Genomic DNA, 15,294 nt, shown 5'->3' with positions numbered 1-15,294 from the left:
TTGATTTAAATTTTACATACTCTCTTATGGCCACAAGCCATTAGCCTAATGATTCTGAACTTTAAACTAAAAATTGGTATAGAAAAAACAATGATAAACTCCTCAAAGTTATATCTATCTATCCGTAAATATTCTAGGAAAAAATATGTAAAAAAAATAATATTATTTCATGGAATATTACAGAAGTTTTTAATGAAAATATAATGCAAAATTATGTCTTTCATTTGCAAAACAAGCAAGACTTGGCAACACCGTCGCCGCCATATATGACGGACGACGATTGCTATAGCTATAGATATAATAGCTGCGTGCATCTGTATCATAAAATACTACAAATGATATTTTATTTACTTTGATTTGTAAAAAAATTACAAATCGAACCAAAAAATTAAAAATCAAGTAATAATTATCTTGTAGCAATAGTTTTATTATCTACCACCAGAAAAATAATAATTTGTGTAATTTTCACATCACTTTTTAAATTACAATTTAAATTTAATACTATTGAACAATAAAACACATTATAAAATTAAATTTTTTAAGTACCGTTACACCTTCAACTTTCTAACCAGTCAACAATTTTTTTTATTGTCGGCTTGTGAGCCGTTACAATAGGCTTATTATTTATTTTTTCACTAAGTAAATCAAAAACTCCTGTTATTCCAGAACTTGAATGAGTAGTTTTCAAGAGTTCAATTGTAATGTTTGCCCTTATTAGCTTTTTCTTAATTTCATTGCCAACAACATTTAGAAGTGGGTTTAGTGTGGGCAATAATCTTCTTACTCGAGCATCATCTAACCATTTATCAGTGATTTGCACATAACTATGACCACAATTGACTAGATGATCATAACTTATTGCTAGTTTTTTAATAATTTTTTTTAAAATTGCAACATCTTTGGTAGCGTCATGAGCATTCAAAGAAGAAATATTTAGCCAATTAGCAAGACTTGTAATGGTACAAGTACCTTTACCAGTGCGTTCAGTACATTTTTTTATAACTGGTAAAGTATCTATGAATCCTTCGATAACTTTCGAAAATTCATCAGTTAAGGAACATTTGTTTATTGCATTTAATAGTCTGGGTCCATCGAAATTCAAATTGTGCGCAGCTAAATAGCATTTCTTATTGAACGACAATAAGTAATGTAGGAACTGTCCCATAGCGATTCTAAGCGAAACCGAATGAACTTTTTCGCTTTGTAGCATAAGATCTCCTTCGTACTTTCTCAAGCCATGAATAGCAGAGGCAGCTGTTGAAATATCTTGAACGGGATAAATATAAACATTGAAAGAAATTTTACCACATTTAGCAGCTATCTGCAGAATATCACATTCGGTGTGCAACCCACTTGTTTCCAAGTCAAAATAGATAACATGGCAATTTTCTTTTAATGTACCTTCCTCGTCGTCGCTCAAGGACGGTGCATCCTGCACAGCAGGCTCAGTAAGCAAAGTAGAGTTACTTAGATATGTAGTTCCCTCTAGTTGTTCTTTTTTATGTCTCAACGCAGATTTCTTCTTACGCAATAAAATTTTATTTTTCTTGAAAGCTTGAGTCTTAATAAACAATGCTCGTTTCACTTTATTTTTTATTATTTTATCAATATATTGTCTGTGATTCTTTGCTGGAGATAATTTCAAGTTGCCACAAATGTTACTGGTATAACAGTCACCAATATTCTTTTGACAAACAACAGCAGCAAAACGGTAGTCAGATGACGCAGATAAACTCAAACATTTAGACTTAGGTGCTTTAGCAGCCATACTTGCGTTTAAACTTTCGTTAACATTACTAGAGGCAGCTATTGAAAATTTTTCTGCATTATTAGCTAATTTGTCAAAGATATTTTTCAATTCTTCAAATAGCTTTTGATCTGTCAATCCTCCGGGAACCATCTTATGGTCGTAGTTTTCCCTGTCACTTACAAAATCACACCATTGACCACACATGTCATGATTGTTAAATGCGTGGTACGGTATACACCTAACAGCTGAAGCCATATTTTTACTATTATCTTTGTTCTGTGCGACGGCGTAGGTGAAACACCTATGCAAATATTTTATTGAATCTGATTTCAGTTCTTGGTAATTTTTTTCAATGCCATATAACTCCTTTTTTACTCCTTTTGAGGTATGATTAATATCTGACAATTTACTAATTTGATGCGTAGTAGCTCCTTGGCGACAAGCAGCAATCGCAGAGCTGTCATTATCTCCTATAAATATACCTATTTCAACATTCTTTGATTTTAATATGCTGTTTTCATTAACAATTTTGTTAGCAGCATAACCTTCCATAGCTTTAGCGGACCCATAAAAGCTGAGTCTGCAGTCATGATCAAAAGGGCTGCATCCGTTGTCGCATTTTTTACATTTACGATTACATGTTGAAAAACCTAATATGGCTTGAGAGTACAATCCAACAATAGCACCGTACCCGTTAAGACTGTCATAATTTTTTCCATTGGCTCGAGTGCTCCATCCCATGTCATAAGATGCTATTAATTGAACGGCTGTTTGAAAAGTTACTGGAGCTTCTAGATTCAAAGATTTGTTAAAACATGAATTGATATTTTCAGGCCTGAAAAAAACCAATATAGTAATAATAAAACATTTGATATGCATATATTTTGAAAAATAATTATTTAAGCATTATCAATTTGTTAAAGCGTAAAATAAAGCAGTTTTAGTCACAATTTCTTTTTACCATTTGAATTTTTATTACAGACAATTACGTACAATTCTTAAAAATATCTCTTATTAAAAACGAAACCCTCTTTAAAAATCTTCTTTCATTTGATTAAAGACTTATTATTCATAATTGTTATACTATATTAATATGAAACAAAATTAACATAAAAAAATTTTTTTTAATCACTGTCACTTCACTTGATTAAAATTCCATGATTTTCCATACGCATAAACATGCAATATAAAAAAACTTTACTGATGTACAATAGTAAAATTTAATTAAAACTGATTCGATATGACAACATTAACATAAAAAAAAACATTTAAAAAAATCACTGTACTATCACTTGATTGAAATATCATAATGTATATTGAAATTGAATACAATTTTTCATACGTATAAACATGCAACATAAAAATATTTGAACTGATGTACAATAATAAGATATGATTAAAATCAATTTGATGCGTTAGGATAATAAGCAAGAATTATTTCAAAACATGCACTTGATTCTGTACTAATAATTACAATTGTTGTCTGAGACTTTCAAGATTCTCCAACATCAATTTACGCTCCAACTCAGTAGCTTTTTCACAACTTTGTTTGGCAAGTCTTTCTGTTGCTGTTCCTACTTCATCTTCGTACCTTTTATATGTTTTGAAATCTATTTGTGGTATATTTAAAGTAGCTGACAGTTTATTGAAATTGGTAAACCCAATCCCACTGTCCATTAATCCTATAATAAAAACCAAATTATTAATATTTTTCATGTAAAAATACAATTTTCATAACATTCATAACATTTATGCGACTGATTTTATTACCTAGAGCAAGCTTTGTGTTCATATCGAATCGATTGACACTGTCAGGGTTTATAGCGCTTGAATGTTGTTTACTAGTTGTAACAATGTTTGTCAACAAACACTTGTGGCAACGAATTGATAAAATTGAGCCAAGTCCTCGACGTTGTTCGTTTTCAATGTTGGTTAGCGACAAACATTCTTTACAACTATTACACCATAATTGTTCTCCAAGAAAAAGTAATTCAGCAATCCGTCGGCCTTCTCCGGGTTTTAAAGCTTCTGGTTTTTCAGTAGTTTGAGTATTTTCAACATTATTCGCACCGCGTTCGACATTATCACTAACGTCTAACCTTTTGCGTGATTTACGACCATTTTGTTGTTGTGCTACACGCTGCTTATATATTTTTTCGCTCACTAATCTGCCTTTCCAATAATGTCTGCTTTTTTTCACTTTAGGCATTTTTGTAATTATAGTTAAACACCAGTGTAAAAGTTAAATGTTTTTATGCAGTGCATGACGTACTCATGACGGTATCGTCGGTAACCTGTAATGCGGGCAACACATGACTGAGAACTGAGGCGACGCTTCTGAACCAATGTAGTCAAAATAAGAAATCGAAATTCTTGAAGCGTACAGCGTTGCCACGATTTCCATGCTCAGTTCAAAGTATATATTTCATTGTAAAACTTGCAAATATGTATTATTGCAACTATTTTCTCACTTGATAACATATATTTTTAGTTCTTCAGCTATATATAGGCATTTAATACTTCTCAATACTATTAATAAAAAGTTAATTTTTTTGTTTTTCGAAGTTGAAACCCTGCAGAATTCATTCTCAAAAGTTTATGACACATAAGTAATAGTATTAATATTCTAAACAATAATATTGCTTTTTACCTTACCAAAACGTTTTTAATGTCAAATTATACGTTTTTACTATTTATATGTAGGATTTTATCAGCACAAACAGACAGTCAAAGCCTTTAAATACTAACTTTGTTAGTTTCATTAACTTTTGGCTAAGATTGTATAGCCAATACACCCTTAATGAAAACTTGTAAAATGCATAATTGTGATCCATATATAGTACCTACAGTATCGTATCCAGTCGCTGTTTGAGGCAAAACATTCTTCTTAAGATCTACTCTTTCTCGAATAGAAACAGTCAATTCATTATTGACCGTAAACCAATCATCATATAATTGCAAATCTTCATATAGGAAATGTAGTTCACAGACTCTACTATTACACAGCTCCACAAAAAAAAATGAAAGTATTTTCCCCAATATCTGACTATATGTTCTTTATGTTTTTGAGGTCGCTGAATCCGAATCCGGGGTCCGTTTGACTCCATCACGTCAGGGTTAAGGGCATTTGAAGGTCAAATTGCGAATCGACCCGTTAAAAAATTTTAAAAAAATTCATAATATATTTTTGGGATTCCTGATTCCAAATCCAATCTTTTTTGAACCTCAACATGTCAGAATCAAGGTCAAACGGAGGTCAAATCATTCAAATCGGATGATACAATATTTTTGACTCCAGATTCTGAAAGAGCGGAAAATTTTACGTCCGAATACGTAGTAACTTTTTTTTTAAACCGACTTCTGTAGGTCACGTTGCGGTTATCCAAAATAAGACTTGGATATCTAGTTTTGGCCGGAACATTGAACGCAGATTAGAATTCTGGTTCTTTAGACAGTTGATCTTCATGTTTTTTGAGTCACTGATCACGAAGCTAGTCCTTTTTACTACATCGTAATGTCCGTTTAATTTAATGTCCTTTTGTGATAACGGACTTGCTTTTGTTCAAACGATCTTCGTAATGGTTTTCTTTTAGGTGTTACTGGAACTGTTTCTATATCTCGTTTTAAATTCCAGCAGTAGTCTGTCAACATATTTATACCCCATGTTCCTTGATAGCGCTTTTCCATATCTTTCATGTCTTGATAACATCTCTCTCCATGCTCTTCACTGAAATCACCTAATTTTTCTGGAAAGAAATCGAGATGAGAGTCTACAAAATGCAATTTGATGCTCATATTACATCCTAAATTCTTATAGTTTTCAATCATAACACCTACTAGTTTTTTATAATTCGGACTTTTATTGTTCCGTAAAAAATACTTAGAAACTGCATGGAAGCTAGTCCATGCCGCTTTCTCTAAATTTGTCATTTGAGATGTAAAATTGGGATCATTGAAGAGCGTTCGGATCTGTGGACCATCAAAAATGCCTGCCTTTAGCTTGGCTTCACTGAGTTTGGGCATTTTTTTCACTATATATCTAAAGCAATCTCCATCTTTATCTAGAGCTCTGACAAATTGCTTCATGAAACCAAGTTTGAGATGCAGTGGAGGAATTAAAATTTTTAATGTATCTACAAGAGGCGGCTGAATGACGTTGGACGATCCAGGCTGCAGAGAATTTCTCGTTGGCCATTCCTTTTTGATGTAGTGATTTTGACGATCCCTGCTGTCAAAAAGGCACAAGAAGCAAGGGTATTTAATATTCCCGCTCTGCATCCCAAGAAGAATTCCAATGATTTTGAGGTCACCACAGATTCTCCATTGATGTTCTTTGTAATTGATTTTTTCTAAAACAATTTTCATATTTTGGTAAGATTCTTTGAGAAGTGTAGAGTGAGCTATGGGTATTGGAGCCAGTACATTCGTATTGTGGAGCAATATCACTTTCAAACTGCGAATAGAAGAATCTATAAACAGTATCCACTCATTCGGCTTGTAGACATTAACTTTGAAACTATTTATAAGTCCGTTGATATCATTGCAATACATCAATCCCACTGTATCATCTTTAGTAAAGAAACGTCGAAACTCTTGGTCTCTGTTCCTATAAATTGAAATCTTTACACCTTCTTCCAAAAGATTCTTTTGTTTCAGCCTTGAAGCCAAAAGTTCATGAGCTTCCTTTGAAAGTCCTAACTCTCTTCCTAAGTTACTCAATTCATTCTGCGTAAATTTTGCAGGCTCCTTATTCCTTTCATCCTGGTTTTCGTCACTTTCACTTCCTTTGTCTGTCTCTATCTCGCTGTCACTTTCCTCTGTTTGTACTTCTTCGGTACCTATTTCTTCATTGGCCAGGACGTCTACAACAGGATTCTTGGCATTACCACTATTTTTTGAAATCAAAACAGCTGGAATTACTTTATTGGTAAAAATATATTTGATTTTTGATTTATTTTTCCTATTGTATCCGTGAGTAATGGTATTGCAGAAGAAACAGTCTTGTTTTGCTTCTGGCATATTCCATGTCACTGATACAGAGTATTCCAACTTTGAAAGGTCCTTTTTCATATAACATGTCAGCAACATTTTATGACAGCGCAGACAAACGACATGTGGAACCCAATTCTCATCTTGATTCAATATTTCTGATGAAAAACAATAACTGTATGCAGTACGCACAGCACGAGTGATATTTGTCCGGCTATATGGTGGTGCATATGCAGCACAAACGTAACAAAAATAATTTGGTTTTTCCGGGTTGTCATGCTCATGTCTAGAGGTTCTGGCTATACTTGTAGCTTTATACTTTGGTAAGGCCAAGTTAGCCACCTTAACAAGGCTACGGTCGCATGATGACGACGCCTGCGGGCCTGCTTTCTCACCCTGACCAGCCGCCGATACTGGGGTTCCGACCCCCTGCATCGTAAGTTTTTCCGGTGTGTTTGCCATGACGGCATGAGCATCATGACCCAGGAACTTTGCCGGATAGCGAGACAACTCCGTTGCCCGCCGTCACCACGGGGAGGTGTCCTGGATGCAAACACATGGAAAAAACCGCTGCCAACAGATTCCAAAAATAGATATCTAAGTCTTATTTTGGATAACCGCAACGCGACCTACAGAAGTCGGTTTAAAAAAAAAGTTACTACGTATTCGGACGTAAAATTTTCCGCTCTTTCAGAATCTGGAGTCAAAAATATTGTATCATCCGATTTGAATGATTTGACCTCCGTTTGACCTTGATTCTGACATGTTGAGGTTTAAAAAAGATTAGTTTTGGAATCAGGAATCCCAAAAATATATTATGAATTTTTTTAAATTTTTTAACGGGTCGATTCGCAATTTGACCTTCAAATGCCCTTAACCCTGACGTGATGGAGTCAAACGGAACACGGATTCGGATTCAGCGACCAATCAGAGCCTGTAACAAAAGATATTGACTAATTTATATCGTAAATTTACGATTTTCGTCAGTGAATTGACGACATGGCAACGTCGCATGTACTCCATGTGCCTCGGTATAGGCGCGGATTTCGGAATGACGCTACGAATTTCTGAACAGCGAAGCTCACTTTTTTATTAAAAATTATTCTGTTCATGTTAATAAAAAATTTTTTATATCATATTAATAAAAAACTCCACATTTATTAATTTAATAAACATTTTATTTATTATATTAAATAAATAATTATTATTACGAAATAACAGTAGTTATTTTTCTCACTCATTTTTTCAGTCTGTATAACATCAGGTTACCTTTTATAGGTTAGCCCGCAAGCATAATAAATACACGCGGTAGCAGACGTACACCCAACGTGGATTGAATCGCGACCCCCCCCCCCCCCCAGTTAGGTTGGTATGAGAATTCCGTCGTTGCATCGGAACGAAAAAACCGCGGGAATATTCAAAAATGAAAATTCGTTTTAAGATACGATAAAAAGCTAAAACGTTACTAATTTGTTTTTAGGTTTAAAATTAATTGCTTGCGAACAATGAATTTAGATGCATGATTATTTGATTTTAGGTTTTAATTATATAATTTAAGAACGAGCGTTATACTATGGCCGATCTGAAAACCACCGTTACGGACTTAAAGTAGCAGTCAAAATCAAAGCTCGAATAGCAGACCTGAAAAAGTCTGTTTACACGTGTCTATTTTAAATGTTTCTTCCGAGTTTCTTGTGCTTTTACCTGCTTTTGCTTCAGCAAGGATTTATCGTTATGCTGGCATTTAGATAATTAGTTATTATTTATTTATTTATTTACTATCTACAATAGAAAATAAAAACATGTTACTTTGTGAATGTTCTTTTTTTTTGCAGGAGTTTTTATTTCAGCAGGATGAAGTGAAATAGAAATGTTATACTAATATTACTGAAAAAGAAATTTACTCCACTTGGCTCTCATATTTGCGGAAAACCCAAAATATTTTTCCCATTCTTTTCCCATTCTTTTCCCCCTTTTAAGTTTATGTTAGGAAATGTAACACAAGGTTACATGTATTCAAAGTATACATTTATTATAGACATTTTATCTTCAAAAGTGTCGATTTAAAGTGTCTCATTAATATTTGGATTCTATCCTATTCACATTTTTTGAAAAAAAAAAAAATATGTACATAAATATATATTAGACATATGTTTCAATGTCTTATCATAATAAACTTTTTTAAGTGGTATACATTATTAAGGTAAAAGTAAGTCAATGTATTGCAAGAAATAAATTTATTTTTATTTTGAAGATAAAATGTCTATAATAAATGTAGTATACCTTGAATACATGTAACCTTGTGTTACATTTCCTAACATAAACTTAAAAGGGGGAAAAGAATGGGAAAAGACTGGAAAAAATATTTTGGGTTTTCCGCAAATATGAGAGCCATGTGGAGTAAATTTCTTTTTCAGTAATATTAGTATAACATTTCTATTTCACTTCATCCTGCTGAAATAAAAACTCCTGTAAAAAAAAAGAACATTCACAAAGTAACATGTTTTTATTTTCTATTGTAGATAGTAAATAAATAAATAAATAATAACTAATTATCTAAATGCCAGCATAACGATAAATCCTTGCTGAAGCAAAAGCAGGTAAAAGCACAAGAAACTCGGAAGAAACATTTAAAATAGACACGTGTAAACAGACTTTTTCAGGTCTGCTATTCGAGCTTTGATCTTGACTGCTACTTTAAGTCCGTAACGGTGGTTTTCAGATCGGCCATAGTATAACGCTCGTTCTTAAATTATATAATTAAAACCTAAAATCAAATAATCATACATCTGAATTCATTGTTCGCAAACAATTAATTTTAAACCTAAAAACAAATTAATAACGTTTTAGCTTTTTATCGTATCTTAAAACGAATTTTCATTTTTGAATATTCCCGCGGTTTTTTCGTTTCGATGCAACGACGGAATTCTCTTACCAACCTAACTGGGGGGGTCGCGATTCAATCCACGTTGGGTGTACGTTGAGCGTTTAGAGCGGAGTATATGCGCGACGTTGCCAAACTTACGATTGGTACTAAGCGAGTCAATTTAAAGTCGAGGCGTTCTCTCAACTGACTAACTACGTACCCACCATACTCCCTTAATTCTATTCCTAATATCTCGGACCATTTTTGTCGTTGTATTGAATTCTGTTTAAGCAAATTTTTGTTAGAATAAAACAAATACTTTCGCTTTATGTACATATAATGAGAGTCGAGGAAAATAAGTTTTTAAATAAGTATTTTTTAATTGCTTATAAGCTTTCAATAACATAAAATTTTGTATTCGGCACTTGCAAAATATTTATTTAATCGATAAAAAGTATAACACACATACCTTTGGTGTTTGAAATAAACTACACTTTCGTATCTTCTCCTCAGCCCTTTGCTTCAAATCAGCATTTGATCCACTTTTGCAACCAGTATATAGTTAACCATACTATATAGTTGTGTTATTCAAAATGCAATAACTTAGTGTAAGTATTATAAGATTAATCGTGTGACAACATTTCGAAGCTGTTATTATAAGCTTTCAATACACACACACACACACACACACACACACACACACACACACACACACACACACACACACACACACACACACACACACATACACATGATGGGATCAAAATATCGACTACAGAAAAAATCTTTGACTATTGGTAACGTATAAACATTAGACAGTTTGAAATATATCTAATTTTTATCTTTTGTAGGGTGCCTTCGTAACATTTAGTCTAGGCAATAGTCTAAATGTCGCGTCTCCCAATCTAAAGAAGGTAATTGATTCATTTTTTTTTGTCATTCAAAATCAAAGTAATTGCCAACATTTAGTTTTTACTAAATTCAAAACAGGTGCCAATTACTAACAAATTAAAAAATAATTATAATTATTGTAAATTTTTATGTTAATAATCTATGATTTTTATACAATTAAATTATGGCTTTTGTAACAATATTTTTCCTATCTTAAAAGAATGATGGATAAAATGTGTCGCCGACATCCGGCATTCTGATTGGTTGAGGTTTGAAATGGCGCGGAAATTTTAAAAGTTAGATTTCGTTTAATTTTTTTCATTTTTTAATTTATTTATTATATTATTTACATATACGTAATAGTTAAAAGTGATTTTAATTTGATTATGCATAAACGTATTTTTCTACATGTGGGAAAACGTAATCATCGAGATTCGAATTTAAAAATTGCAAATATATAGAAATCCTAACCTAACTCTAATTATTAGTCTGAATGTGTATATATTTTCACGGTTTTCCAATTTATATATTTCAATGCATGCATATATACTTACATTGTTTTTCTTATCTCTCTCTGATCAATTGACTGATTAATTCACTTACATGACACAATAACAGTACCTCTATATACATGTATTTTTTGTGAACAAAGCCAGAAGTACATTGCTGATACCTGTAGAAATATTAAACGATATATCGAATGCCTTTGATAAGCCCACTAAGGCGCGATCGACGATACCATCAGATGATTGTATTCTCCGTTCAATCCCATGGGTATCGTTGACAGTCATAATTTACGGATTCGCTTAACCCCCTTCTCCAATTAAAAAGCGATTGCATTGCGTGAGCAAGGTCTAGGTCTAGGTGGCGTCATTGGCATTTCCGCAATTTCTTTTTTGTTAGCTAGCTATTGTTCCCTCTTGATTGAGTAAAAGTGAGCAGTTTTACGTGAGTACGTTTAAGAAAAAAACTTTACCTGTTTTTCCGATACATACACTTGAAATTAGGTAAGTTTATACATATATTTCGTTTAGATTTTATTTTGCGGAAAATTTACGGCTGAATTAGTAATTTGTTTTCACTATCTGTAACCTCTTTGGTTGAAAAACACGTGCACGCGGAGATGTAAGTTTAATACTTTTGTCTGTGGAAAACAAAGAACTGTACAGTGCTTTTCTTTTTCTTTAACAAGCAATTATTTACATTTTTTTTAACATACGATCATTTATATGTAAATTTCATGTTGATCTCACTCTCTTTTTAAAAAATAAAAAAAGAATAGTCGTCGTATAATAGTTTCGTTCGCTCTGTGCGTTCTTTTTTTTAAGGCGTATATATATCATTTTAAAAATTTTTTTTATACTAAAAAATCTATGATTTAAATCATTGTCTAAAGTATTTTGATAACGAGAGACCTACTTACATCATAATCTGTTATATAAAAATTATTTAGTAGTAAAAAATATTTTAATTTATAGATATATAAAATGGCTGAAGGAATAGAATTCACAACAAATGATGAATTGGCAGAGATTGTCAATAAAGATCAAAATGTGTAAGTATTCCTTTTGTTTTAAAAAAAAATTTTCATCCTCAATTCATTTAATATTTTAAACGTATATACATATATATATATATATATATTAGTGAAATCATAGGTTTTGTAGAAAACCTGATAGCTCCTGTGCAAGTAGGAGTGAAAAAATGGTGGCTTTTTAAAGTTATTTTGAGCAACGGCAGAAAGAAAATTATGGTTTTGATATGGGGCAAGGAGTTAATTGATTTGTACCAACCACAGTTAACAATCAATAGGGTGAGCATTCAAATATATATATACACACATATGTATCCATATTTATTATTAACATAATATAATTCTCTTTATAGATTGTGCACTTAAAAAAAGCAACTTCTAAATTGTCCAATACGAATTATCGCAAAGATGAATCATTGATTGAGTATGAATTAATCATTGGAAAAGCAACAATAGTCAAGTTTTTAGGCACTCACGGTCAAGTTGATAGAGTTAGTGTTACTCCAAAGATCACTGATTTTCCAGGCACTGTTGGTTTCATTGGGCCAATAAGTAAGTAAAAAAAAATTCTTTTTTTTTTTTCATGAAAAAAAAATAACTATATATTTATTTTTAGTTATTACTGGCTGGTTAAAAACTGAATTATCTCTTATCACTAATCAAAATAATACATCCAGTTAGGGCAGTGGCGCAATCACCGACAAGATTTATAAAATAAATGTGCAGATTGCTCAATTTGTTAACTCAGATATTAAAAAAGGAGTAAAGATTCAACTCGAAGGGGAGATCAAGACAACTGGTAACTATTCTTTTTTTTTATTTTAATAATAACTTAAAATGTAAATAATAACATTACTAATTTTTATTTCTTATTCAGATATGCCAACAACTATCCATTGTTTGGATATGACCAAGATAAAAATCTTGACTGATGAACCTATATTAACTGAAAATGAATTGCTTAAGGGATGTCGTACTCCACGAAGACCTTTGGAGGACAAAACCAATGCTTCTGAAAAGTCTCCGAAGAAGAAAAACCCAATAAAAATGGATTTAGAAGATGAGAATGATCTTTGAGTGATTCTTTTTAAATGTTGTTTTCTCATATTTTTAAAAGTTAACCTGACTCAAAATCATCATTTTAATTTCTCTTTGAATTCAAATTAACGTAAAGCCTTTTACTTCATTTAATATAATTATTTTGATTCCTTTGTTTAATTTGAAAATATCTTTGAAAATTTATTTTAAAAAAATATAAATAAATATTGTGTTATGCTGACTGCAATTTTTATATTATGCTACTTAAAATTAAGTATATATTTATTATATGAGTTCTATTCTAATAATAATTATTTAATATTTAGTAATAATATTAATCTAATAATAATAATTTAATATTTAGTTCATAATTCATTATTTATGTGTACTTTCATAATGCAATGACTCTTTTAGTTTTTACATTGTAAAGATTATTAAGATGAAAATTTTTTCAATTTGTAATAATTTGACTGATTTAATCGGGATAGTCACTAATGATAAAATAAAAGTAGTATTAATACTTATAAGTGTAGATGTATGAATTACCATTGAAAACATTTTCATCTACATAATCTTTTAAAATATGTAATATATCATGAATGTATTTGTGAAACAATAAAAATAAAACAACCTTTCCCAATAATTACATAATAAAAAAAGTTTACAAACGAATTTCTTTTTTTACTTCTCTTCTTTTTGATATGAATATGATTTGATTACAAAAAATATGAATTTACTGAATATAGATTTCAATTTAGTAAAATGAATTATATTATGATTATTTAAAAACATGTTTTATTATCACAAATATTGCGTCTGCAATTTTTAAATTCATAATTTTCTTTTGCTATTAACACGTTCCAAAAAAACCGTATATGGTAAATATTTTTTAATTTACAAAATTTATTATAATTATAACGAATTTAGATTTCAGTAACGATCTATATATATACACTATGTTCTGTAATTTATGTATATTGTAAAAGCTATATTTTATTAATCAATCGAATAATTTGCGCATGAGAATTTTCACCATTTCTATAGTAACGACCACGTTTCTTTTATCATACCAAAACAATTAAACACTGTTCAGTTGAATTTGTGCTATAAATTAATAAATAATTATCGTCGAGAATCGCCAGGGACCAAGAATTTTATTCAGCCGTGATCATTGCCGTTTAATTTACAGCATTATTTATTGATGTAAGTATAATATATTTAATTACTGAATAGATTTTCAATAAATTATTTTATAACCTTAAAGTTAGTATTACCACTATTCTAATTAATTTATTTTCAATTCAATTTATTCTCATGAAATTCTATTTCAATTGAATTCAATTTATTTTCATCAATTCGTCGTAATTAAATATACAAAAACTAAAATTTGATTTATTATATGTCATATTTATACTTTGATTATATTTAAATCATCAACTGTTTTTGGCAAAGATAAATGAATTATATGTAATTTGAGTCTATGTACATTTTCCAGTGAAAAAAAAAATTTCAGTATTTCATAGTTCTTCCTATTGCCAATCCAGTGAGCGAAATTTATTGTTTTTTTTAATGGAAAAATTGATGTGTATACCTGTAATTAGCATAGTAATTAATCATTTGACAATTTGCTTTATTAGAATAGAAATATTTTTAAAAGGGAATTTTTATTTTCTATTGTTATCTCGATATATAATAATACTTGATCATGAAACTAAGCAAATTGTTAAATTATTATGGGCATACTCATGATAAATAAACTTATTTTTCATAAAATATATTTTTATTACATGAATATCTCATGTAATATGCACTGGGATATATTATTATTCTTTTGTATTTTTCTCTACATACTAAAGAATGCTTTTTATTTTTACAGGTTAAAAATTCAATAAGATAATAATAAGAATTTATAAACATATCCAATCCACTTGTGAATTGAGAATTCCAATTGGATATCATTGTGAGAATAAACTCAATCATTAACTTCCACAGGTAATTTTTGATACACTTGATTGATACAAAAACTTTAGTAATATACTTTCAAATATTATTAAAATTATTTTTTTAGAATTTTGTGACCTATACATTAAAACATTATAATATATACGAAATAAATAAATATTAAATATTGTAATACTAATTTTATGGAAACATTTTTTTACGTAATAATAAATACAGTTACAATATAATTAAACATTGTATTCAGAGCCGGGCTGGTCCAGTGAG

The 15,294-nt window shown here is 30.6% G+C and overlaps 1 protein-coding gene across 1 annotated transcript; it reads right to left on the bottom strand.

Annotated features, from left to right (window-relative positions):
* Positions 1 to 448: 448 nt before the first annotated feature.
* LOC131663663 (uncharacterized) lies at positions 449 to 4,052 on the bottom strand. Its single transcript, XM_058934194.1, has 3 exons — positions 3,521 to 4,052; positions 3,225 to 3,432; positions 449 to 2,585 (listed from the first exon to the last, which is right to left on the bottom strand). Exons 1-3 carry the CDS (start codon positions 3,957 to 3,959, stop codon positions 557 to 559), a joined length of 2,676 nt encoding a protein of 891 aa, XP_058790177.1. The 5' UTR covers positions 3,960 to 4,052; the 3' UTR covers positions 449 to 556.
* Between the last annotated feature and the right edge of the window lie 11,242 nt (positions 4,053 to 15,294).

This window comes from Phymastichus coffea, unplaced genomic scaffold (genome assembly GCF_024137745.1).
Source record: "Phymastichus coffea isolate CEN01 unplaced genomic scaffold, Cenicafe_Pcof_1.1 PCOF00037, whole genome shotgun sequence".
In the NCBI taxonomy this organism is placed as follows: Eukaryota; Metazoa; Arthropoda; class Insecta; order Hymenoptera; family Eulophidae; genus Phymastichus; species Phymastichus coffea.
Note: the sequence above shows the minus strand (reverse complement) of the source record. Positions and strands in the feature narration are given on the sequence as shown.

Bases quoted from the DNA above. Each gene is read 5' to 3' on its own strand.
- LOC131663663 (XM_058934194.1), bottom strand. From the start codon at position 3,959: ATGCCTAAAGTGAAAAAAAGCAGACATTATTGGAAAGGCAGATTAGTG. The intron at 3,433-3,520 runs GTAATAAAATCA...TTTTTATTATAG, and splicing joins GAACACAAAGCTTGCTCTAG to GATTAATGGACAGTGGGATT. The intron at 2,586-3,224 runs GTAATTATTAGT...GGTTTTTTTCAG, and splicing joins GAAAGTCTCAGACAACAATT to GCCTGAAAATATCAATTCAT.